The sequence below is a fragment of the Felis catus genome, chromosome B4 (genome assembly GCF_018350175.1).
Source record: "Felis catus isolate Fca126 chromosome B4, F.catus_Fca126_mat1.0, whole genome shotgun sequence".
Lineage (NCBI taxonomy): Eukaryota > Metazoa > Chordata > Mammalia > Carnivora > Felidae > Felis > Felis catus.
In genome coordinates, this window is record NC_058374.1 from 89196161 (window position 1) to 89223499 (window position 27339).

A 27339-nucleotide genomic window follows, 5' to 3' on the forward strand; every position below is an offset into this window, starting at 1 on the left:
TTTACAGTCAGATAACAGGTACGTTTTTATACACGTAGGGAGGAGGACAGGGTTGAAAGAGGCCGCGGATACACTTCAGGGGTCAGGGAGCAGCTCGCAGGAAGACGTGGTCTCCCAACGCCCAATTCCAAAGACCGAGGCCAACAGGGTACCAAAGGGAAGCGGGTGAAGGTGGCAGGCCTGCGGAGGGCGGGGCGAAAGAGCCCTCGGGGAGGCTTCGGAGGGGCTGAGGGCGGGGCCTGGGCTGGGCGGGCACGGGGGCGGGGCGGAGATGCCGGGGCGGCCCCTGGGCGGGGCTTGAGCGGGAGCGAGGCCGATTCTGGTGAGTCGCTCCGCCCCGGCTTGGGCCTGCACCTGAAGCGGCCGGAGCCCGGGCGCTGAGTGCGGCTTCTTCTCCCGCCCGGCTCCCGGGTGGCGGTGGCCGGCGGGAAGCCCGAGTGGGATGCGGCTGACGCGGAAGCGGCTCTGCTCGTTTCTCATCGCCCTGTACTGCCTCTTCTCCCTCTACGCCGCCTACCACGTCTTCTTCGGGCGCCGCCGCCGGGCGTCGGCCGCGTCTTCTCGGGGCCTAAGGAAGGGGGTGGCCCCGGCGCGGGAGAGGCGCGGCCGAGGTAGGACACTGGGTGGCCGCAGACCTGGTGCTCGAGAGTCCGGGAGTGCCCGCGGGCTCCCGGGTGCCTCTCGCCTCCTCCCGCCCTCGGTTGCCGGCCGTGGGCTCGGGCTTGAGGCGTGCGCGGGTGCCTCAGTCCTCGCCCGAATCCCGCACGCCATCCTCACTGCCCACCCCCAAAGCTGGCAGGGGCGCACTCCTGTATAGCACGTCTGGAGGACGCAAGGCGTGGCCGGTCGCCCAGTTCTTGGAGATGCAGCTGGGTTTAAGACCTCTATTTCCTCATTGAAACAAAGAGCCTTTTCTAATCATGCAGTGACTTGGGAAGGCCTGGGCGTTTTGCCTCCAAATTGTGATCTTCTGTCCTGTGTTTTGACCTATGTCAGATTCCGACTCAGATTTCTCTCTCCCTTTTTCCAGAATTTTGCACAATAGTGTCTAAAACTGTTGGACACTTTACATTCCGAAGTCAAGTTTTTATGTGTAGGGTACGTGTGTATATACAACCTATAAAGAATTGCAAAAGTTAAACTTGTAGCTTGATACGCGCTATCCAGTTATTGTAGGTTTCATTTGGGAGAGAGAAGTTTGTGTCTCCTGTTAACATTCTAGGATCTTTCAGAATAAAGATTTAATAAAAATTAAATTTTGACTTCCTTTTTTTTTTAATTGTATGTGTTTAACCAGTTCAAATTCAGTTGCTTTTAGCACTCCCTAACATCTAATTTAAATGGCTTGAATTTATCTACAAGACTGCTCTACCTTACCGATAACACTGTCACTCTTTTTAAAACACAGAACAATCTACTTTGGGAAGTGAAGAATGGAATCCTTGGGAAGGAGATGAAAAAAATGAGCAACAACACAGATTTAAAACTAGTCTTCAAATATTAAATAAATCCACAAAAGGGAAAACAGACTTCCATGTACAAATCTGGGGCAAAGCTGCCATTGGTAAGTTAATGTATAGAGCTAAGACATGTGAAAAGAATCCTAAAATGGACTTTATTAATATTAAATTAATTTATTTTAATACATTTAGGATATGTCATTTGTTAATTAAGGCATCATGGTGCTTTTTTTTTTTTACTTAATATTCCTCCTTTCTGTTAAACAATATCTGTGTAAATATAAAGACACGTACACAAATATCCTATTGTTGGTCTTTAGCAGAGTACAGATTTATTTGTAGACACAAAGTAGAATGTAAGCATTATTATGTAGAAATGCCCATGTCCTCTGAATTTTCATGAATCTATGTGTTTATGGGATACTTGATGCACAAGTATAAGATGTGGCCTCTGTACTTGATGGCCAAACAAGTTTGGGAAACACTGAACTGAACAACGTTAAACAAGGTTCTTTATTGCAAGACAATCTCAGAGCCTTTAATATGTCTGTGTTCATTATACATATGTAAAATGGGGATATGGTATATAGTTGATTAAACTTGAATGCCCACAAAAGTATTTTTGCTCTGAGTATCATAAGAGTCTAGTGTTCCAAGTTATATATTACACTCAATTAAAGAATGGGATCCTCAGAGTTACAAGAGTCAGAAAGAATTTAGTGAATTAAAAGGAACTTTACTGGACCTTTAAACATAAGTTGGATTTATGTACAGTAAGGGATATGGATAGAAAGGGCCAGATCGGAAGAAAGTAATTGGACAATAATGCTTTTGCCTTTAGCGTTTCATAAATTTATTCGCCCTTGCATCCAAATATACATCCTTGAAGATCACCCCTGACCTCCCAAGCTCCAATCAAATTCTAGCAATTTTTTCTTTGTAAAATCTCTAATATTAATTTTTCTGTAAATTACCACTTCCCCATTCTAGTTTTTAGTTAAATCTATATCTTAACAGGTTTTCATGTTTTTAGATTTTTCTCTGGTTTTTTTTTTTAAGTTTATTTATTTATTTTGAAAGAGGGAGCAAGAAAGAGAGAGAGCAGGGGAAGGGCAGAGAGAGGGAGAGACAGAATCCCAAGCAAGCTTTGTGCTGTCAGTACAGAGCCCCAGTCAGAGCTTGAACTCATGAACCATGAGTTCGTGACCTGAGCTGAGATCAAGAGTCATATGCTTACCCTGCTGAGCCACCCAGGCTCACCTCTGGACTTTTCTCTTTTCAATTCAATAAGCACAAAGTGGCCAGCTGAGTTTTTATCAAACACTACTTTTCATCAACCTATTTCCCAGGCATAAAGGATTGTAATTCCATTCCTATTCAAAAAGGAGGGGGGCACCTGGGCCCCTGGGGGCACCCAACCTGGCAGTTGGGTGTTGAGCGACCAACTTCAGCTCAGGTCATAATCTCACAGTCTGTGAGTTCAAGCCCCACGTCTGGCTGTCTGCTGACAGCTCAGAGCCTGGAGCCAGCTTCAGATTCTGTGTCTTCCTCTGTCTCTGACTGTGCCCCGCTCACACTCTCTCACTCTCAAAAATAAGTAAACATTAAAAAAAAAAAAAAAAAAAAAACAGTTAAAAAAAAAAAAGGAGGAAAATGAAGTCATGGTCCAAGCAATTCTTAAATCCAACCAGGCAAATCATTAGGTTTTAAGGCCTGAGAATAATCTGTGGCTCAAAGTTGCTTCTAGTCTTTTGGCTCAAAGTTACTCTACGTCTGTAGTCATCCTTTCTTTTTCGTGAATGGTAGCATATGCTTGCAGCTCAATGGGTTTTTTCAGCCTGCAGATAGGATTTTGGGAGTCCAACACCCTTCTTTCATTTCAACATTTCTGTGTCCCCTCTAATCCAAGCTAGCAGTGTTTCTGCTGATACAGCATTCTCAAGTCTTTGTGGGTCTCCCATGTATGTCACTCCATTACACAAGAGCTCCTCCACAGGTCTTTCCAGGGTAATCCCATCTCTATTTCTGCCTTCTACTGAGATGGCTGAGGAGATCCATAAATGACACACCTAATATCCTCAAAGAGCCCTCTATGTGACTGAATATTTTAACCTTTTTATCCCTTCTGAGGCACTAGCAAAAAAGATATTCACCTACATGCTTGGCCTTTTTTCTAGAGCATGCCTTCCTGACAGTGAATCTCCTAGTTTTCCACCTCTTCTGCAATTGAATAGACTGAGAATTTCCCAAATCATCAAGTCCTGGCTCCTTGCTTTACAGTTTTTCCCTCAATCACTCTTTCCTCTCACATTTACTATAAGCAGCAAGAAGAAACCAGGCCACAGCTTCAATACTACTTGGAAATCTTTTCAGCTAAATATCCAAGTTTATCATTTATACATTCCACTTTCCATATAACTTCTGGACACAATTCAGCTAAGCTTTCTGGTGCTAATATAACCAGGATCCCCTTTTCTTCAGTTTCTAATAGCATGTTCCTCATTTCCTTCTGAGCCCTCAGCAGTACTTTTAACATGCATATTTCTACCAACAGTCTGCTCAGGTATTTATAAAAACCAACATAGGGGTTCTTTTCTACTATACTTTTTCATGTGAGTTCTCACTGGCTGAGTCACTAACACCCATACTACTACCTATAACCTGTCCAAGGCAATCTTATCTGGCCATTTTTTTAAATTTATTATTTGAGAGAGAGTGCACAGGCAGGGAAGAGGCAGAGAAAGGAGAGAGAATCCCAAGCAGGCTCCACGCTGTCAGCACAGAGCCTAACGTGGGACTTGAACTCACAAGCCATGAAATCATGACCTGAGATGAAACCAAGAGTTGGATGCTTAACTGAGCCATCCAGGCACCCTTCTCATCTAGGCATTTTTCAGTCCTGCTCCCCAAAATTCTTCCAGCCTCTCCCCATTACCCAATTCCAAACCACTTCCAGATTTTTAAGTATTTGTTATAGTAGCATTCCATTCCCAGGTATCATAATCTGTGGTTTCCTATAGCTGCCATAACCAGTTACCAAAAATTGAGTGGCTTATACAACACAAATTTCTCATTTTTTTTAGATTAAGAAATAATTGACATTTAACATTATATTAGTTTCAGGTGTACGACATAATGATTTGATATATTTACATATTGTGAAGTTATCAACATAAGTCTAGTTAGTATCCATCATCACACATACGTGTACTTTCTTTTTCTTGCGATGAGAACTTCTAAGATCTACTCTCTTGGAAAATTTCAAATATACAAAACAGTATTATTAACTATAGTCACCGTAAGCTTAGAATCTTACATTTTTGAGGGTAGAAGACTAAAATGTGTCCACAAGGCTGTATTCCTCTTAAAGGCTTTCGAGGAGGATCTGTTTCCTTGACTTTTGCAGCTTCTTGAGGTTACCCAAATTCCTTGGCTCATGGCTCCGTATCACTCTGACCTCTACTTCCATTTTCAGACCTCCTTCCCTTCCTCTGACACTCTTGCCTCCTGTTTGTGAGGACCCTTTGCTATATAGGGCCCATCCAAATAACCCGGGATAATCTCCCTGCCTCAGCATCCTTAATCACATATAGAAAGTCTCTTTTGCCATGTAAGATAACATATTCATAGATTCTAGAGATCACATCTTAGGACATACTGGGTGGACAGGGAGGCATTATTTGGCTACCACTTTTGGAAAGCTGTATCTGATTGGCTAGGTATTGAAACACGGTTATTTTGTGTGTGTCCTCTAGTTCCCCGGGGCATACTTACACATCTGTCAGTGTAAGTAAAACAGGGCTCCCAGGTTACTTCATTGTGTGCCACCGCTTTCCTCTCCTCTCAGAGCTTCCATTCAGGTGAGATCATGGTAAAATACCAGGGGCTGCCGTAAGGAGAATGGTACAATGGCATTTGTCTGCAGAGGGCATCATGTGGTGAGGGATGTGTGTTCCAGTGAGGAGGGGTTACTATCTCCTGGATGTAGTGACTGTGTACATGCATACCTGAGCCTCTCTGGTTGTGTTTGGCACAAAATCGTGAATCCCCCTAGTTTGTTATGATACAGAAACTAGAAACCGTTCTAATCATATAGTAACTTATATTATAACACATTTCAGGATAAAGCAGGTAGTAAAAGTCCAGTGACAATTAGGGGTTTCTCAAATTTAGAGTAAGAAGATTATTGTCCTCATTATAACCCACATTTTGCCACATGTCACACTGTCAACCTCTGAATTCTGTCTCTCACACATTAACTGCCATATTGATGATTTTGGGCTATTGCTTGGTAGAACTGCCTACGAAGGGACCAAAGAGGAATAAAATCTGGTTTCTTGCTCAAATTATGTAAATGAGCAGAGCATAAACTCATCTCACACACCAGACTAAACCAGACAGTAAATGGGTTTGTTTTTGTTTTTTTTAATTACCAGGTTTGTATCTCTGGGAGCATATTTTTGAAGGCTTACTTGATCCCACTGATGTGACTGCTCAGTGGAGAGAAGGAAATTCAGTTGTAGGAAGAACACATTACAGGTATTAACTGTGCAACATTAACCTTTGTTGTATTTCTGTGCAATGTTTTATGTAAATACTAGAAGAAAAATAAAATAAGAGGAAAATATATTTAGAGACAGTTTTTGCACTTCAACTTGTGAAGAATAGAGAAGTAAACTCATGACTATATATTTGTAGTTACAGCTTATCTGAACGTTTTACAAAATACTTCCTTTTTAAAATTTTGTCTGTTTCATTTTTATTGAAACATTGCTGATTATATGGGAAAGCTCATGCTCCAAATTTTGTAACATTTGATTGTTGATAAGCATTTAACATTCCATATCTTGAAGGAATAATATGTAAACTTAAAAATATTCTCATTTTTCTCTTTTCATATAATAGTCATGGTCACATATTTTTATAATACTCAATTAGTGGGCGTGCCTGAGTAGCTCAGTCGGTTAAGCATCTGACTTCAGCTCAGGTCATGATCTCATGGTTTGTGAGTTTGAGCCCCATGTCCGGCTCTGTGCTGACAGCTCAGAGCCTGGACCCTGCTTTGGATTCTGTCTCTCCCTCTCTCTCTGCCCCTCCCCTGCTTACCTCTGGGTGTGTGTGTGTCTCTCTCTCAAAAATAAATAAACATTAAAAAAAAAATTTATAATGCTCAAGTAGTATCAAAGCTGTTGTTATGAGCTTTGAAAATTTTATAAAAATATTTATATATGAGTTCTATCATGATTTAATTTGTATAGATTACCATTTTAATGAAATACTAAGAAATCTTTTTAGATTGCATAAAATTTTTATCTATGATTCCATATTTTCTAAAGACTTTTTTAAGTTTATTTATTTATTTTAAGAGAGAGAGAGAGCGGGGCGCCTGGGTGGCGCAGTCGGTTGGGCGTCCGACTTCAGCCAGGTCACGATCTCGCGGTCTGTGGGTTCGAGCCCCGCATCGGGCTCTGGGCTGATGGCTCAGAGCCTGGAGCCTGTTTCCGATTCTGTGTCTCCCTCTCTCTCTGCCCTTCCCCCCCGTTCATGCTCTGTCTCTCTCTGTCCCAAAAATAAATAAACGTTGAAAAAAAAAATTTTTAAAAAAAGAGAGAGAGAGAGCGCGCATGAGTGGCGGAGGGGCAGAGAGAGAAGGAGAGAGAGAGAATCTCAAACAGGCCCCATACTGTCAACGTGGAGCCCAACACAGGGTTCAAACCCATGAACTGTGAGATCATGACCTGAGCTGAAACCAAGAGTCAGACCCATAACCAATGAGCCACCCAAGCACCCCCCTAAAGATTTTTAAACAGGTAGAATTAAGATTGTTTTATTTAGGAAAAATGTGATAATTTTGCTATATGAAAGAGTGCTATTTTCTATTAGATTTTGCTTTCTCATTGAAATAAAAAATAAAAATAATTACTTTTAAATGCTTATTCCATAAAAAATTGTACTATTGGGGGAAAAATGTCAACCAAAGATTCAGGTTTGTATTAGCATTCCGTTTATTTCCCACAGAAATCAAGAAGAAAAGCTATGGTTAATCTCAATTTCATTTGCATTTTCACTGCTCCTTTCAATCTCTGTTGACTTTATACACACTTGGAAAACAATTTCATTTCATGTATCTTTTCAAAGTAGTCATTCTTGAAAAGTAAAGACGGACTATAAGTAATACCCAATGTATATGAGGGTTGTTTGATTAAATATGGAATCAAGATATGGGGTTTAACTACATGTAGTACTTCAGGTCTCTGTTTCAGAGGGAAGAAATGACTCTGTTCACCATGAATCAGTAACACATGTGGTCTGTGCTCAGGATATGAATACACTTATGGTGAACTGAATTTTTGAGTCAGCCTGATGAAGTGCTGCACACTGCGGGGGCGCCTGGGTCGCTCAGTCTGTTAAGCATCCAACTCTGATTTCAGTTCAGTTTGTGAGTTTGAGCATCGCCCCCCACCCCCACCCCACCACAGTGTCTATGGGGCAGAGGCTGCCTGGAATTCTGTCTCTCTTCTGTCTCTCTGCCTCACCCCCACTTGTGCACATGTTCTCTCTCTCTCTCTCTCTCTCTCTCTCTCTCTCTCTCTCTCTGAAACAAAACAAAACAAAATTAAAGAAAAAAGAGCATGTACTGCAGCCAAAATATCTGAGTTCAAATTCCAGCTTTACCTCTTTATTTTTTAGTGTTTATTTACTTGTTTTGAGAGAGAGAGAGCATGCTAGCAGGGCAGAGGCAGATAGAGACGGAGAGGGAGAATCCCAAGCAGGCTCTGTACTATCAGCACAGAGCCTGACAAGGCTCGATCCCATGACTGGGATTATGACCTGAGCCAAAATCAAGAGTCAGCCGCTTAACTGAGCCACCCAGGCGTCCCCGCTTTATCTCTTATTAGCTGTCTTAACTTGGGTAAATCTCTTAACCTCTCTGCCTGGATTTCCATAAATTTAAAATATGGCAAATAATAGTTTCTATTTCACAGGATTATTTTGAAGCTTAAACATTAACAGGTATAGAGTGCTTAGAACAGTATCTGGCACATAGTAATCACTAAAGAAGTCTTGTGTTGTTACTAGTTTTATTATTTTTACTATTACTTAAATAGGTACTGCAACATCTCCCTACCTTTCAGTTCCTTCTCTGTGTTTCCAGCATTGAATATTATGTCACCTTCATGTTCCTTCACAAAAACCTTATTGAAACATTCTTTATATTAATACCTTCAATTAGGTTACAAGCCAGCCTGGGACTCATTCTGTCTCTTGAAGAAACTTTGCCTGTCTCTACTCATAGCTATCATAGATTGATTTACAGTTTAGTTTCATGAGGCAACTTCATTCTTAATTTCTTAGGAGGAATCTTACCTCTGTTCATCATGGCATTTGCTCATCCTTAAAAGACTGCATTCAAGACCCTATAATATCCATGTGCAGCCATTATATAAGATATATAAATGACTATCCATTTGATAAAATGAAGGCTAGATGCTAAATTACTTAATTTATTGTCATCAGGGCTCAATTATGGTATTTTCAATGAGCATCTGCTACTTAGGAAAAAGTTGAAAAAAATGGAGTGCTTGGGTGACTCAGTTGGTTAAGCGTCCGACTCTTGATCTCAGCTCAGATCTTGACGTCAGGGTCATGCGTTCAAGCCCCACGTTGGGGCTCTGCCCTGGACATGAAGCGTAGTTGAAAAGAAAGAAAAGGAAAGGAAAGAGAAAGGAAAGGAAAAGTTGGGGAAAAAAAAGAAAAAGTTGAACTTATTTCTAAAGCTCATGATAGAATAAATATGCCTGATTCTATTTTTAGAATTTCTAGATATTACTAGTATAAGAAGTTAGGGAGCTCACTACTCATCACAATGAATGAAACCTTCTTTTAAAAGAGGATTTTTAAAACTACTAAGTTTTAATTTGTATTTCATAAAATTCACCCATTTGGGGGCACCTGACTGGCTAAGTCAGAGGAGTGTGGAACTCTTGATCTCAGAGTCGAGTTTGAGTCACATGTTGAACATAGAGGTTTCTAAAAAAATAAATAAGATTTAGGGGTGCCTGGGTGGCTCAGTCGGTTAATCATCCAACTTCAGCTCAGGTCATGATCTCACAGTTTGTGAGTTCAAGTGCTGTGTTGGGCTCTGTGCTGAGAGCTCAGAGCCTGGAGCCTGCCTCAGATTCTGTGTCTCCCTCTCTCTCTCCCTCTGCACCCCCCCCCCCACTTGCACTCTGTATCTCTCCCTCAAAAATAAATAAACACTAAAAAAATTTTTTTTTACAAAAATAAAAAATAAATAAGATTTTTTAAAAATTCACCCATTTTAAGTATATGATTCAATTTTTTTTTAGTATGGTCGGCACACAGTGTTACCTTAGTTTCAGGTGTACCACATTGTGATTCAACAACTCTGTATGTTATGCTGTGCTCACCACAAGTGTAGCTACCATCTACAAGTGAAAGCTTTATACATAATATTAATGGTTACTGGGACTACCTTTAAGTCAAACACTGGACCATAGATCAGTGAGGGTTTCAGATAACATTTTCACTGGTAAACAAAGACAACGTAGTTAATCTTTCATAATTCGTATTCTCCCACTCTAGCCATGCGAGAATGAGAGTGGGACTATTCCATCACAAACGTTGAATTGGCAAGGTATGGAGTCATGATGGTAATGCCGACCACAAAAGCAGGGTGAATTGCAGCAGCTATTCAAATGTAAAGGCCGCTCATGAATTCAGTATACCTAGTTCGTAAAACCAAAATTTTAAAAACTGTTTATTAATCAAAATTGATATAAAATTCAGTGCCTAAGAGACGTGTGGACAGTACAGCTTGTGTATTCTTTTTTTTTTTCTAAGATTTTATTTTTAAGTAATCTCTACACCTAGTGTGGGGCTCAAACTCACAACCAGGAGATCAAGAGTCACGTGCTCCACTGACTGAGCCAGGCACCGCATCTTGTGCACGTTTTTCTTTTTGTTTTTGTTTTTGTTTTAGAGAGAGTGGGAGTGAGGGGCAGAGGGAGAGAGAGAGAATCCCAGGCAGGCTCCAGCATGGAGCCTGACACGGGACTCAATCCCACGACCCTGGGATCATGACCTGAGCCGAAATCAAGAGTTGAAAGTTAAACCAACTGAGCCACCCAGGTGCCCCAGCACTTGCTATTCTTTTAAGTTTATTTATTTATTTTGAGAGAGACAGAGTAGAAGAGAGAGAATCCCAAGCAGCCTCTACACCAGCAGCACAGAGCCTGATGGGGGACTCGAACCCACAGAACTATGAGATCATGACCTGAGGCAAAACCAAGAGGCAGACACTTAACTGACTGAGCCACACAGGCACCCCTGTTCTTTTTTTTTCTTTTTTTTCTTTTTTTTTTTTTTTTGGTGTTTATCTATTTTGAGAGAGAGAACAAGCAGGGGAGGAACAGAAAGAAAAGAGAGAGAATCCCAAGCAGGCTCTGCACCATCAGCATAGAGTCAGACACGGGGCTGAGGGTCACAAACCGTGAGATCATGACTTGAGCTGAAACCGTCACTCAGTCACTTAGCTGACTGAACAACCCAGGGACCCCTGCACTGATTCGTATCTTATTTACTTATTTTACTTAATTTTTTACTTATTCTGGCATTTGCCAGACTCATAGCTGGCAAATTAGTAATCTTATCTATAATTCTATTAATATCATAGTGGTGTGTATATAGTGTTAGTTCAGTAGTACTTGTTGAATTTAGAAAAAATGAAACAATAATAATTACATTGGATTCTAATAAATATATTTGGTTCATGCTCAGCTTAAAACTCAAAATTTGAATGATTTCTCTGGCCTTTCTACATGTTGAAAGTACTTGCTGGGAGGAGATATTTTAACTAAGCCAAGGAGAAGAGAAAAAATATTGGAAATTATGAGTCCTGACTATTAAATATATGCTAAGAAATGCACAAGAGTAAATCACTGTTCTAAAAATTCTGTGTATGAGCTCTTTAAATATGCTTATTCTTCAGTTAATGGAATTTTATGATTGTTGCTTGACTAATAACCTTAGAAAATGAAAATGTACTTTTCATCACGCGTGAATATATGATAATATCTCATAAATAAGACCTACTTTATATAATAAATGTATAGCTGGAAAGTTATGATTAAATTGAACTTTTGTAACTTGATTCATACTTTACATGCAGCAAGAGAATTTAAATAAATTGGTAGGGCAAATAACTCCCTGAGAGAGAATTATGCTTATTCATCCAGCATCTACCGAAGCCTATACTACTTGTTCATACTAGGCTCTAAGGATTTCAAAGTGAACAAAATACTTTTCTCTGGCCGCAGGGAGTTCACAGACTAGTGGTTGAAACAAATACATAAATAATTTCCATACCCCATATAAAGCATATTGATAAGGATGTGAATACTCTATCGTGTTAGTAGGTAGGGAAATACAGAAGAAGGCAACTAACCCAGTCTAAGTAGAGTTGTAGAGTTGGGGGTATGATGCCTATCAAGAAAGACCTCCCAGAGGAGGTGACTGCTGAGCTGAGTCTTCAGAGATTAGTAGGATTTAGCAAAGCAGTGAGAGGAGAGATTATATTCCCACAGAGGCAACATCAGAGACTAAAAACTGATAAACAGCCATTTTGGTCATGGAATTGTAGACCATTCAGAACCCCTGGGGCATCATGATGGCGTGGGGTGCCTGAGATTGGGAGTGCAGGGCAAGGGGCAGATCACGGTGGACCTCATGTGTGCCACGTTAAGACTCTTGGACTTTATTCTTGGGCAGTGAAAGCAACTGAAGATGATTAGACAAGATAGTGGTATTGTCGTGTATGTTTTTGGTGTAGATTTCTCTAGTAGCCATGTGGAAAAATGATTTGAAGGAGACAACTGGGTGCAGGCAGACCAGTTAGGAGACTCTAAGTATCCAACAGACCAACAGATATATAAGTAAGGGGTGAAATAAGAATATGCTGGCGCAGTTGGAGCCAGGGACAAGTTTGAGAAATATTTTGGGGCCCAACTATCAGAATTTAGGGATTATTAGATGTGAGGATGAGAGCAAGAAGCAAATCTGACAACCCCCTCGTTTCTAGCCTGCATGGCAGGATAGCTGGTGTGCGGTCAAAATAGCAAATACAGGAATAGGAGCAGGTCTGTCCACTCCTCTCCAGCTCACTGCACAGCACCTGCTTGACTCCCTGTTTCTCAACAGACAACCCTGCCTCCTATTTCCTCAAGAAAATTGAGTGGATCCATGATTATATTCTCTAACGTTCACCTTCTGATCTCCATCTGACCCCTCACCTAACCTTATGTCTTTCCCTAGCTCTGAGACTTCCTGGTTCAAGGTTAATTCCCTCCGCATGTGCTTCCCTTCTGCTTCTTCCCAGACCTTGCTCTCCTTCATCTTTAATCTTTCACTCACTATTGCTTTCCCACCTTCTCATCCAAACTTTCAAGAGCGTCTGCATTCACTATGCCCAATTCCTCACTTCTCACTCGCTCTCAACCCACGGCAATTTGACTAACACACCTCCCAACACAAACAAAACTATTTGAATCTTATAGGATTTTTCTTTTACCCCTGAAGTTTCTTTACCCAGGTCCGTGTTTCCAAGACTGTGTACTGAGGCACCCTGGGGCACCATAAAATATATATTTTTAAAGATTTTATTTTTGGGGCACCTGGGTGGCGCAGTCGGTTAAGCGTCCGACTTCAGCCAGGTCACGATCTCGCGGTCCGTGAGTTCGAGCCCCGCCTCAGGCTCTGGGCTGATGGCTCAGAGCCTAGAGCCTGTTTCCGATTCTGTGTCTCCCTCTCTCTCTGCCCCTCCCCCGTTCATGCTCTGTCTCTCTCTGTCCCAAAAATAAATAAATGTTGAAAAAAAATTTTTTAAAAAAAGATTTTATTTTTAAATAATCTCAACACCCAACGTGGGGCTCAAACTCACAACCCAGAGATCAAGAGTCACATGCTCCACCGACTGAGCCAGCCAGGCACCCCAGCACCACAAAATATTTTAAATATTTGTGGGAAATACTGTTATACTTCATATCTGTCAGACACCATGCAAACTACTGGCTCGAAGTAATTCACAGTTTCAACATTAGATCCCCCTACATTTATTTCAGTGATGTCATATCTTTGTGGAGCTGGGTTTTCCATGGTTGCTGTGCTAAAATTCAAGTACTGTGCAAAAATCAATGTGGGACAGGGAGTGATAGTGGCAGTGTCCATTCTGACTCAAAAGTTTGCAAAGGTGTGTAGTCCTCAACAGGTGCACGCATCCATCTCATTATAAGGTATTTGTGGTTCGTTAAGAATGAAATAGGAGTTTTTTTCTTTCAGTGTGTGCCTGTTATTTTTCTAAGTGACTTTTGGGCAGTTAGGACACAAATACTAAGTAGTTTGGATTTAATGACTTTTTTAAGTGTATTTATTAGAGAGAGAGAGAGAGAGAAGGGGAGGGACAGAGTGAGAGGGAGAGAGAGAATCCTAAGCAGGCTCCTCGCTGTCAGTGCAGAGCCCAATGTGGGGCTCCATCCCAGGAACCATGAAATCATGACCTGAGCCAAAATCTAAAGTCAGATGTTTAACCAGCTGAGCCACCCAGGCACGCCTGGACTTAATGACTTACCATACTGAACCATTACTCATTTCTTTTGGCTAAAAAAAATTGCTGAAACACTGAAGGTGCTGGGAATGAGGAAAGTTTAGGAACCTCAAATTTATACCTCAGCTCCCCATCATTGACCCTGTGGCTCACACCATTACCTAAACATGACCTCGAGGTCTGGAAAGCCGATTAGTCAGAGCATGAGAGCCACGTTCCTGCTGCTGGAACATAAGAGCACTCTGCAAAAGAGAGCTGTGGAGATTCCAAGACTAGTCCAATGAGCCCCAAGTGAATCAGACCTCATTTCATTAGTTTATGGGAGTCAATAAAATTAGAAGTATTCCTTTCACATGAAAGTGACATTTGAGCACATTTGAGTACTATTTTAACTTACAACTAAAACCCGGTACTAAAACACTTACTGTAAGCTCCCAAGTAAATGACATATGAACAAAAGTTTTGCAATGTCCAGCTAAGTTAATACTGTGCAAAGTTATCTTTTGGTTTCTTCCTATACAGATATGGCATATTTCTAGTTATTGGAGACCTTTGTGATAGAAAGGCCCAAAACATTATGAGTTACTGAAATTTTTATAAGATAGGTAAATATAGTTTACCTTTTCTGGCTAAATTATAAAATGTCTTCTATCTTTATCTGTTTCTGTTTGGCTTAAGGTTTTTAACTTATTTAAAATAGTCAGCACCCGGGGGCACCTCGCTGGCTCAGTCTGAAGAGCGTGCGACTCTTGATCTCAGGGTTCTGTGTTCAAGCCCCATGTTGGGTGTAGAGATTACTTGAAGATAAAAAAATCAACTTGTGGCAGTGCCCGTGTCACTGCCTCTGCATTGGCTCCACACAGACAAGGCAAAAGATGTCCACAGCCTTATGGGGACTGAGTGGTGTATCAAGTCTCTTGTTTTCCAGAAGTATGCTGGAAAGGAGCTTATTAACAACTGCACACTCTCCAACACAAAGTCCCTGAGCTTTCTGAATACAGAACTGGCTGCCTTCACAAAGTACTCAGAGGACCCTGGTGTCCTTGACCTCACGATGAAGAAACTGGACCTCAACTCTGATGGGCAGCTAAATCTCCGAGAATGTGTTAACCTTATTGGCAGCCTGGCCGTAGCTTGTCGTGACTCCTTTGCAAGGTCCACCCATTTCTAGAAGTAAATCCAAGGGGCTCTCGGGCCTGACTTCAGACCACCCCCTTTCCTTCAAAGAAGCCTCAATCTTCACCTCCTCCTCACATCCTACACATACCCTGGGCCCAGAGCATCCACCACCCTTTTGCAGGCCAGTCCTGCTGGTAGTTAATAAAGCAACAGCATTGGGGCGCCTGGGTGGCTCAGCCAGTTAAGTGCCCAACTTTAGCTCAGGTCATGATCTCATGGCTCATAGGTTCAAGGCCCCTATTGGGCTCTGTGCTGACAGCTCAAAGCCTGGAGCCTGGTTTGGATTCTGTCTCCCTCTCTCTTTAACCCACCCCCGCTCACACTTTGTCTCTCTTTTTCTCTCTCAAAAGTAAATAAACATTAAAAAAAAATTTTTTTTAAGTATTATTTGCAGGTTATGGCTTTGAGGTATAAAGCATTTTTCAATTGATATATATTTATTTCTTTATATAACATTGTAATAGATAAAACACTTGCACAGTGTTTTATAGTTCAATAAACACTAACATGAGAATACATATTAAATGCTATATTAAGTGATACAGAATAAAATTGCTATGGTAGTTTACATTAAAGGGGAATCAGAAGAGGAAGGTAAAGGTGGAAATGTGTTCCAGGAAATGTAAGTAATGAACAAAGGCAGAGAGGCAGATAAATTTGTGATTTAAGGGTGTATAGGAGAATGAGATTACACGTGGGCAGTGGAACTAATTTAGTCAGAAACAGTGGATTGTAAGAATAAAGGGTAATGGTTGTAAAGCACTTAATACAATATTGGTCATGGAGCTTTCACTCAGTGTATGTTATTAATCTGCGAAAGAGCAGGAAACAGAATTATATCTGTACTTCAGTTTTAATTACATAATACTATAGATAGAAAAAAACTGGAAGTAGACATGACAAAATGCTGTCTAACCCTGGTTTTGGAATTATGGGCACAGAATTATGAGTGATGGAAACATCTTTTGAATTTTCCAAGTTATTGTAATAACCGTTTGGTTATTAATAACCAAACTAATAAATGATTTTTTAAATTATAAACCTATCTTTAAAAAGAAATATGTAATTTTAAAAACAAATGAACTTGCAAAATTTGAATACTGAATTTACTTATTTTATTGTGCTTTTAAACAACGCTATTGCTTTTTTTTTTTAACGTTTATTTTTAAGAAAGAGAGAGACAGAGCATGAGTGAGGGAGGGGCAGAGACAGAGGGAGACACAGAATTCAAAACAGGCTCCAGGCTCTGAGCTGTCAGCACAGAGCCTGAGGGGGGCTCGAACCCATGAGTCGTGAGATCATGACCTGAGCTGAAGTTGGACATTTAATCAACTAAGCCACCCAGGCACCCCTGTAACTTATAAATAATACTTTAAAGCAGTTATATCAAGGATGAGCAATGACAGATAAAGATATTATCTCTCAGGGCATAAAGGCTCCTGGTATTGTTAGATAATCTTATTATAAATTATCCTGATAAAAACATTTTTAGACACAGTCTTATCTAGTTAGAAATTGAAATATTATTAGATAAGTTCAACACTATCCTTAGTAAAATGTTTTATGTCTTTTTAAAAAAATAGTGCAGAAGTCTGTGTGACATTCTTTAAAATAGTTTGGGCACATGATATATATGTACTTAAATGTCAAATAACTAAGTTTGAGGCCCATCTCTACCATTGCCTATCTAGTGTTACTAGCTTTATGTAAGTCATGTAACCTTTCTCAAAATTTCCTTTTCTTCCTTTGTAAAACTGACCTAGGGTAGGAAAGCAAGACTGGAAGACCTCATGTGCTCTAGGAATTAGGCCTCCCTATAAATCTAAAGGAGAAATTAATTGTTCATATACTACCAATAATAAATTTTTAACCCTGTCATAACTATTATCATGATCCCTAAAGTATTCTCTACCTCTCAGATTTTGCAGATTCTCTTAAATTGCTAAAGAATCATTGAATCATTGGCCATCTCAATGCTAGGTACTGTCCAACACAAACAAAAACAGTTCTCATTCTCATAGGTTACTGTCATTGTGTAATAAAGCCATAGAATCCACACAGTATACATACACACAAACAAAATATATACTTGGGTCTTGGGTTTTTAATATTATCTACTGACTCTAGTATTTATTAACCATAGTGCCATGGAAACAACCTCTGAAGTAGATAGGTCTTAACTTACAACTCAGTGTTGCCATTACAAGTTGTGTAACTTAAGCCTGATTTCCCAAATGCAAAGTGGGGATTAATGTGCTGTGGAGTTGATAAAGGTTAAATGACAACCTATGCAAAATGCCTATCATCTATATAAAAGGCATTTAATAAATGTTAGGTTTTTTGTCCAACAATAGTAAGCAATAAAAGCAGGATTTCAGCATATTTGTACTAAAGACTCTATCAGGTTATGGGGAGCCTGACTGGCTCAGTCAGTAGAGCATGTGACTAATGATCTCAGGGTTGTAAGTTTGAGCCCCATGTTGAGTGTAGAGATTAAAATAAAACCTTTTTAAAAATAAGATAGGGGCATCTGGATGGCTCAGTCAGTTAAGCTACCGGCTTCAACTCAGGTCATGATCTCACAGTTCGTAGGTTTGAGCTCCGCATCGGGCTCTGTGCTGGCAGCTCAGAGCCTGGAGCCTGCTTCAGATTCTGTGTCTCCCTCTCTCTGCCCCTTCCCCAGCTCACACTCTGTCTCTCTCTCTCTCAAAAATAAACATTTAAATTTTTTTTAATAAAATAGAATAAAATAAAACAACCCAGTCAAGAAATGGGCAGAAGACATGAACAGATACTTTAACAAAGAAGACATCCAGATGGCCAACAGACACATGAAAAGATGCTCAACATCACTCATCATTAGGTAAATACAAATCAAAATCATGATGAGATACCACCTCACACCTGTCAGAATGGCTAAAGTTAGCAACATAAGAAACAACAGGTGTTGGCAAGGATACCAAGAAAGGGGAACCTTCTTAAACTGTTGGTGGGGATGCAAACTGGTGCAGCCACTCTGGAGAAGAGTATGGAGGTTCCTCAAAAAAACAAAAATATAACTACCCTACAGTACAGCAATACTCAGTATTTCCTCAAAGGATACAAAAAGTCATATTCGAAGGGGTACTTGCACCCCAATGTTTATAGCAGCATTATCAACAATAGCCAAACTATGGAGAGAGCCCAAATGTCCATCAATTGCTGAATGGATAAAGAGGATGTGGTATATATGTATATATATCATGGCCATCAAAAAAAAAAAAATGAAGTCCTGCCGTTTGCAACATGGATGGAGCTAGAATGTATTATACTAAATGAAATAAGTCAGAGAAAGACAAATACCATATAATTTCACTCATGTGGAATTTAAGAAAAAAAAACCAGATGAACACATGGGAAGGCGGGGGGAAGAGAGGGAAACAAACCACGAGAGACTCTTAATGATAGAGAACAAACTGAGGGCTGATAGAGGGAGGGAGGTGGGAGATGGGCTAGATGGGGGATGGTTATTAAGGAGGGCACTTGTGATGATCACCAGGTGTTGTATGTAAGTGATGAATCACTGAATTCTACTCCTGAAACCAATATTACACTGTATGTTAATTAATTAAAATTTAAATAAATTACCCCCTCAAATGGAAAAAATAAAATAAAAAATAAAATCTTTTTAAAAATAAAGACTCTAGCAGGTTATATGGTTTAGCAGGTTATAAAGAATCCAGGACCACTGTGACTAATTTTAACATAGCTTAAAGCTATTTTTTATATTTAACACTTAGGTTAAAATAATTTAGAGGCAAGGGCACATGGGTGTCTCAGTCAGTTAAGTATCTAACTCTTAATCTCAACTCACATCTTGATCTCAGGGTTGTGAATTCAAGCCCTGCATTGGGCTCCACACCTAGCATGCGGAGCTTGAAAAATAAAAACAAAAACAAAACCCACAGCAGACACATCCTTTAAAAAAATAAATACTTTAAAAAATAAAATAATTCAGTGTTGTTGGTTGTTCTGAAGGAGCACATAATATAAAAATGTAAGTTATGAAACATGTCTGTTCCTTTTATTACTTTTTTATTACGCTAAGGAGCACATTCTCATTTACCCATCACCCAGAACTAAAAAATTCCCATTTGCTTCAGATATTTAACTTCCCTCTTAAAAGAATTAAATATTCCCAGTAAAAGGGAAGCTTTCTTTGTACTGTTCCCATTTCTTTTCTCTTCCTGCTCCGAAGCAACCATTGTAATGAATTTGGTGTGTATCCTCCCATTCAGATTTTTATATTTATACTTATAAAATTTAAGCACAATTTTTGTATTATACTTTCAAATTTGCACACAGTTATCACATTCTGTGGGTATTCTGCACCTTGCTTTTTCCCTTAACCTTGTGTTTTTGAGACTTAACCTCCATGGATGTTTACACCAGCATCCATTTCTCAGTTCATCACTTACAGTTCATTCAGATAAAGGCATAATGGCAACTCAGACCTTAAAGAGGATGGTAACTACTGACCTAAACACCTTTCCAGTGTAAACTACATGGAGTTTCATACTGTTCAACTGTGTTTCTTTGCTTAATGCCTCAAACTCTAGCCAGCGCTTATTTTGAATGTGGTTAAAAACAACAAAGCCGCCACATTTTTTTCTTTTTTTGTCTTTTTTTTTAAGTAGGCTCCATTCCTGTGGGGCTTGAACTCATGACCCTGAGATCAAGAGTTGCATGTTCTAGTGACTGAGCCAGGCAGGCACCCCCAAAGCCACCACATTTCTGATTATCATATGCGATTGATCTGCGTACAACCAAGCTTCCCATTAATCGACAGCCATGCTCTATCATTCAAACATGTCCAAAGAAACTTGTATTAGAGAAATTATGTTTCTAGAAAGAATGTAGATTACATCTCATTGTAGATTTTATGTAAAATGATTTAAAACTTCTGATATCAGGGGCACTTGGGTGGCTCAGTTGATGGAGCAGCCAACTCTTGATTTCGGAGCAGGTCATGATCCTAGAGTCATGGTAATGAGTCCCATGTCGGGCCCCACACGGTGCATGGAGCCTGCTTTGGATATTCTCTCTCTCTCTCTCTCTCTCTCTCTCTCTCTCTCCCTCCCTCCCTCCCTCCCTCTTTCCCTCCCCCTCTGCTGCCTCCCCCACTCATGGGCACATGCACACACACACACACACACACACACATCTCTGTCTAAAGTAAAAACAAAAAATAGTTAAAAAAATAAAGCTTCTGACATCAAATACTTTTGTTCTGTTTTTTTTGTCTCTTGTTTTTGTTTTGTTGTTTGTTTTTAACAGCTTCATCACTGGCCCAGCTGTAGTCCCAGGGTATTTTCCTGTTGATGTGAATAATGTGGTACTCATCCTAAATGGAAGAGAAAAAGCGAAGGTCTTTTATGCCACCCAGTGGTTACTTTATGCACAAAATTTAGTGCAAACTCAGAAACTCCAGCATCTTGCTGTTGTGTTGCTTGGAAATGAACATTGTCATAATGAATGGATAAGCCAGTTCCTCAAAAGAAATGGAGGCTTTGTGGAGCTGCTTTTCATAATATATGACAGCCCCTGGATTAACGACATGGATATCTTTCAGTGGCCTTTAGGAGTGGCAACGTAAGTACAAATATTATTACATATTTCTAGACCCTAAGACCTGAATTTCTGAATCAGGAAAACGGTGCTTTAAATTTGTAATAAACATAGTTCTGGAGTCATCTGGGAAGCCACGTACAATCTTTTCCATGGAAAAAAAATCTGGTTTGGTTTCAGGCTTCAGTAATAATAATAATGTTTTTTAGAGTATTTTAGCATGTTATAAGGAGAGCATATAAGTTATTAGGGGTTTTTTGTGTTTAAAAACTCCAAATGTATAGGATGAATTTTCAAGTTTATCAGTAGTGCCCTAAAGAGATGTTTAACTGGGGCACCTGGGTGGCTCAGTTGGTTGAGTGTCTGTTGATTTCTGCTCAGGACATGATCCCAGGGGCATGGGATCAAGCCCCATGTCGGGCTCCATGCTGTGTGTGTAGAACCTGCTTAAGATTCTCTCCCTCCCTCTCCCTGTGCTCATCTCCCCCTCTCCCCAGTTCACATGTTCTCACTCTCTCTCAAATTAAAAAAAAAAAAGACGGTGAATTGTTTAACAGAGAACGGCAGACCTTCTTAAAACAACTTACAGAATCTATATAATTTATAGTAAAAACAAACAAAATTTTACTTGACAAACAATATGAAATCAGGAGCATATGGTATCTTGAGGGTCTGAGAAGATCATAATATGCTCAGATCTGCCGCCGAGACTGCTTGAACTGGCACAAATTTCTTCTATAATAAGAGGGGCTAATTAAGTAATAGCTAACTAAGGCTTCTGAAGATGTCTATACAGTCTTTATAAAATGGAAAGCTTATTTTTTATCTTTCTGTTAATAGAGGGCTTTTAATCAAGTTGACTTTAAGGTAAGTGAAACTTAGATCAAGCGCTGCTGCATAAACTTCCTAAGAGCAGGAGATTTGTCTCTTGTTCACACTACCAGCAGAGCCTGGAACCAACCAAGGCTGCACAGAGTAGACAATAAATACTTGTCAAATGGATGAATTAGGAGAAATCTCACCAACATGCTTTTTGAATTAGATACTCATTGTTCATTACTATCACTTGTTACCAAATGTGACATTAAACTGCTACCTGGTTGGCTACACAAATATCATCAGATAAGCATGTTCACAAGACCTATTTCCTGGCCCATGCTGCAGTATTTCAACTTAGTAAGTTTGTGGTAGAACCAGACCAAAAGATTTATATTAAGTATAGCCGGGTGTAAGACCCTTTGAAAAATCTATCCCTTGAGTAGAGCTCATACTTATAAAATGCTTTGAAACAAAATTACCCTTTTGCAGTAACACTACATAGGCTATTCATACGGTTTCCATACATTGAATGGAAATTCTTTGTAATTCTGTTATTGTTGGACTAGGCCAGTACTTTTTTATAGATCAGTGACTTCCAACCCAATGCAGCTTTGCCCCCCAGGAAACATTTGGCAATGTCTGGAGATATTTTGACTTGTTACAAGTGGAAGGGGGAGGTGACAGTGGTATCTGGTGGACAGAGGCCAGTGATGGTGTGAAATATCCTACGATGTACAGGACAGTCTCCACAACAAAAAGTGAACTGGCCCAAAATGGTATGGTAAGGTTGTAGCGCAGGTGCACAATTTGGTGTCTATTCCAAATGCCCATAAGAATGGGCTGATTGCAACAGGCCTCTCCTGCATGGCTGCAAGGTTTTTTCATTTGTTTGTCTTTGTAATCTATTTTAAAAGCCTTTGGAGTTGGAGCTCTTTGCTACAGCAGTATGTGTTCTGTAATCTTTCCATCACCTGGCTAAAACAGTAATTAAGGGACACCTGGGTGGCTCAGTCAGTTAAGCGACCGACTTCGCACAGGTTGTGATCTTGCGGTTGGTGAGATTGAGCCCCGCATCAGGCTCTGCACTGACAGCACAGAGCCTGCTTAGGATTTTCTCTTCCTCTCTCTCCGCCCCTACCCAGCTCTCGCTCGCTCCCTCGCTCTCTCTCTCTCTCAAAATAATAAAAATAAGACAAAAAATATAACTAAAATAGTCATTAAATCATGACCGTTATGAATGTAGATTATTTATACTCTGAAGGTATTTCAACCTTCCTTATAACTACAAGCATATGGAAGTTGAGGAATATAAAAAACAAAAGCACTTCATGCGCTTAATCTCTATATCAATTTTGTAAAAGGTGCCAGCGTGAGGGCATTTTCTTTTTAAATTTTTTTTAAGATTTTATTTTTAATCTCTTATACCCAACATGGGGCTTGAACCTGCAACCCCAAGATCAAGAGTCCCACACTCCAATGTGAGGTTATTTTCTTAAGTCAGTAGATTAAGGGACTTTTCCCAAGTAAGCATGGAAAATTACAGTTTGGAGTTTAGAAAATCATATTTGAAATCTGTTCTCTCTGCACCCTCATGCTACCTAAGATGTTAGGTTATGATAATTTGCCAATCTGATCGTCATACGTTGTTAACTCCTATGTACTTATTTTTGTAGATATAGGAATTTTCCTGTGGTGGAGGCAAGCTGGTCAATGCTGCATAATGAAAGGCCCTACTTATGTAATTTCTTAGGAACCATTTATGAAAATTCATCCAGACAAGCACTAATAAACATTTTGAAACAAGATGGGAATGCTAAGCTTTGTTGGGTTTCAGCAAGAGAACAGTAAGTTCTACGTTTACTTGATTCACCCACTTTGTTCTCAAATCTGAGAATTGCTCTATGTAACAGCACAGGTTTTCCAGGAGACTTTAACTTCATTCATACCAGTCTTTCTGCAGAAGAGATATTGGTAGTTAAAGCTGTGTAGAAACTGGGTTTGTATCATCCATCCTGAAGAGGAATACTAGTAACTGTCCTGTGCAGATGTCAATTTTTAAGATTCCGCAACAGTATCTGTTAGCTAGACCTGACACACAAGACATTCATTATGAGTGCCAGTAAGGTCTTGGGTTCATCCCTGAGATATTCAGCAGACCAGATTCAGTGTTCCAAGACTGGCATGAAGTACTCCTCTCATCTTCAGAACCTGACACCACCCTGAGGACAGGAGGACAGGACATGCTATTCTTTGAATCTCCAGATCCAACATAGGATCCTACACAAAGTAGGCCAAGGATAAATGGGGAATGGATGGATGGTGGATGGATGGATGGATGGATGGATGGATGGATGGATGGATGAATTTAATAGGTTAACTTTCTTCCATCTTTTACATGGTAGTCATGAAACACATGTTCATGGAGTGAAGGAAGGAACTTTGGAATTATTCATTTTGTTTTTAAATAAATGCGGTTTTGTGTGTAGAGTAATCAGAGAAGAACTGCCTAAAAAATGTCCTTCCAGATCTAGAAATATATTTATTGTAATAGATACTCTCTTTTTGAAAGCATAACTCCCAATTCTACTGTTAGTGTAACCATGCTATATCCATTCAGTCAACAAATATTTTTCAAGCAACTGCTGTATGCCAGAAACTATCTTAGCCATGAAGGATACAGCAGTGGACAAAACAGTGAGAAGTCCATGCCCCCCTTGAACTCACGTGTTTGTTGGAAGAGACAAACCAGTAAAATATATTGTGTGTCAGAAGATGATAAATGCCGTGTAAAACGAGCAGAGGGGAGATGTAGCAAGGACTGGGAATCAGGAGTAGAGCATCGGATGTTCTAGAATGGCCAAAGAAAGCTCTAGTGTGAAGATTACATGCAAACATGGACCTGAAGAAGGGGCGGGGCGGGGGGGGGGGGGGCTCCCATGTCTATTTAGGAGAAGGGTAGTGCAGGCAGAGAGAGCGCAGATGTAAAGAGCCGCAAGGGACAGCATACCAGGAAAGGAATGAGTGAAGGCAGTGGAAAATACCAGAGTTCATTGTAGGAATAGAATTCTTCTTGTAATTCCTCTCATAGCATTGAGCCAGGAGGTGGAGTGGGTGTCTTTCTTGCTTCTCATTGCTGCCTCCAGACCATTCTCCCTTTTTTCCTCCCTAAAATCTCCCATTTTAAATATCATGCCCGCAGAGAAAACCTTTCATTGCTCTTCCTCTTTGAAATCATTTACTGATCCTGGGGTTTATCTTCTTCAGTCTCTGAAGAGTCTAGTTCTGGCACACTCCCACTCTCTCTGATGTTACTCTTACCTAACTCTTGGTGATGATGCCCAATCTATACAGATGGCCCTTCCATCACCTTTTTCTTACCCCCTTTATCCAGTGATCCGGTTCTCCGTTTGGTTTGGCCATTCGGTGTCATGGTCGTTTCTTAGACCTTGTCATAGCACATACTGTGTCTTCTCTGTGATCTCAAGTCCCAGCATCTCTCTCTGTAACCACCATTTTCTGTTATTCCCTCTCACTCCCTGTAAATATTTGACTCCAACAATTTGGCTGAGATTTATAATTCATTGTTCCTGCTACCTTTTCATTGTCCTTTGCTCACCTCATCTCTGCTTTCTTCTTTTCCCCACTTAAATTTCATAGTCAACTATGACTGGTATACACTCAACTCCCTAGTTCCCTAATGGAGCAAACCCTAACTGTGGTTAAATCCAGCTCTCCTATCTGCTCTATACCTGTACCAGGCAGCCAAACACACACAACGTGCGTGCACACACACACACACACACACACACACAGAATTGTGTCGGTAGACCTAGCTTTAAATACATGACCTTGACTCTCAAGTGCCCTGCAGTCATACATTTCCCTTGTCTGTGTATTCTCCACCTTTCCCACGAGACTGTTTCGTACCTTCTCCCTTCCCAGTCACCATTACCTTCTGACCCTATTGCTTATTTCACTGAGAAGATGGGAGCAGTCAGGAGAGAAGGTCTAGCTTTCTGACAGGTCTCTCAGCTTCTACCCTTGCCCCTGGACAGTCTGTTCTCACCACAAGGGCCGGATTAATTCTGATGAAACATGGGTCAGGTCAGCCACCCCTGATCACAACCCTGCTTGATGGGATGCTCTGACTTCATCTTCTACACCTCTCCCCCTCAGTCACTCTGCTTCAGCCGCCCTGGCCTCCTTGCTGGTCCTTGAACTTGCCAGGCACACATGGTCCCATGGCTTTTATGCTTGCACTTCACTAGATTCACCCCTTCAACATCTGCGTGGTTTGCTGCCTCACCTCTAGCTCTGTGCTCAGAGGCCCCTGAGATGAGATGCTCCCTGATTACCCATTTAAATCTGCAACACTGCTGGCTCAGAAACTCACTCCTTACTTCTCTGCTTTATTTTTCTTCATAGTACGTAATTAACACCTAAGTAAGATACTGACCTCACTTGATTACTATCCATTTCCACCACTAGACCTAGAATATGAGCTCCATAAAGGCAGAATTTTGGAGGGGGTGTTAAGGAAAGGAGACCTGGCACACAGAAAATATTGGCGGGATACACATTCATTCAGAAATTTCAAGGTGACTACTAGATTTTAAACATGACCAGCTGTAAACTTTTCACATTCTTAAATATTTTCAATAAATCTATTTGGGCAAGATTTTATCTATTTCTTCTGCCCGTCATCTCTAAAATGTGTTTACCATTTCTTACAACTGACATTTGCTTTCACGAAAGACTTGCTTTAGTAAAGTGAAAACTACAGTTGTTTTTCTGATTTGTTTAGGTGGCAGCCTCAGGAAACAAATGAAAGCCTTAAGAATTATCAAGATGCTTTGCTTCAGAGTGACCTCACATTGTGCCCAGTAGGAGTAAACACAGAATGTTACAGAATATACGAGGCTTGCTCCTATGGCTCTGTTCCTGTGGTAGAAGACATAATGACAGCTGGCAGCTGTGGAAATACGTCTGTTAACCATAACGCTCCTCTGCAGCTACTCAAGTCCATGGACGCTCCCTTTATCTTTATTAAGAACTGGAACGAACTTCCTGCTATTTTAGAGAAAGAGAAAACTCTAATGTTACAAGAAAAGATTCAGAGAAGAAAAATGTTACTTCACTGGTATCAGCACTTCAAAACAGAGCTAAAAATGAGATTTACTAATATTTTAGAAAATTCATTTTTAATGAATAATAAAGGGTAACTGTGAATTATCTTTTTGACCAAAGATCTGATTTTTTTAAATCATGTCTAGTCGGGGGGGGGGGGGGGGTATTTGTGTGCGTGTGCATATAAATGTCCTTTGAGATACACTTGTAGACCACAGATTATGTCTGTAATGTTGACCAAGCGCTTCCATAGTAGGCCACTCCCAAAAATGAAATTAAATGTTACTCAAACTCACAAACTCGGTGATTTAACATTTATCGGCTCTTCTCGCCCATTTAAACCCATCCTAGGGACACAGCATTGTGTGGTAGAAAGACGGCTTTGGAGTCAGACAAAATCTAGGTTGAAACCTTGACTTTGCACCTACTACCTGGGGACCTTGAGCAAGCCATCTGAGTGTTGTGAGTCTCAGTTCCTTTCAATGTAAAATGAAGATCATGGTACCTCATAGGTTAAATTTTGAA

General features: G+C 40.3%; 1 protein-coding gene across 2 annotated transcripts; it reads left to right on the plus strand.

Annotated features, from left to right (window-relative positions):
- Positions 1-309: 309 nt before the first annotated feature.
- Positions 310-26921, plus strand: RXYLT1 (ribitol xylosyltransferase 1). Of its 2 annotated transcripts, XM_003988976.6 has the most exons (6): positions 310-611; positions 1409-1564; positions 5897-5999; positions 20578-20892; positions 23361-23531; positions 26492-26921. In XM_003988976.6, the coding sequence occupies exons 1-6, from the start codon at positions 443-445 to the stop codon at positions 26907-26909; spliced, it is 1332 nt and encodes a 443-aa protein (XP_003989025.3). In that variant the 5' UTR covers positions 310-442; the 3' UTR covers positions 26910-26921. The 2 variants fall into 2 exon arrangements, with proteins under 2 accessions (XP_003989025.3, XP_019690730.2); XM_019835171.3 differs by lacking the exons at positions 310-611; positions 1409-1564; positions 5897-5999 and adding an exon at positions 18069-18124.
- The last annotated feature ends 418 nt before the right edge of the window (positions 26922-27339 follow it).

Bases quoted from the DNA above. Each gene is read 5' to 3' on its own strand.
- RXYLT1 (XM_003988976.6), top strand. From the start codon at position 443: ATGCGGCTGACGCGGAAGCGGCTCTGCTCGTTTCTCATCGCCCTGTAC. The intron at 612-1,408 runs GTAGGACACTGG...TTTAAAACACAG, and splicing joins GCGGGAGAGGCGCGGCCGAG to AACAATCTACTTTGGGAAGT. The intron at 6,000-20,577 runs GTATTAACTGTG...TGTTTTTAACAG, and splicing joins GTAGGAAGAACACATTACAG to CTTCATCACTGGCCCAGCTG.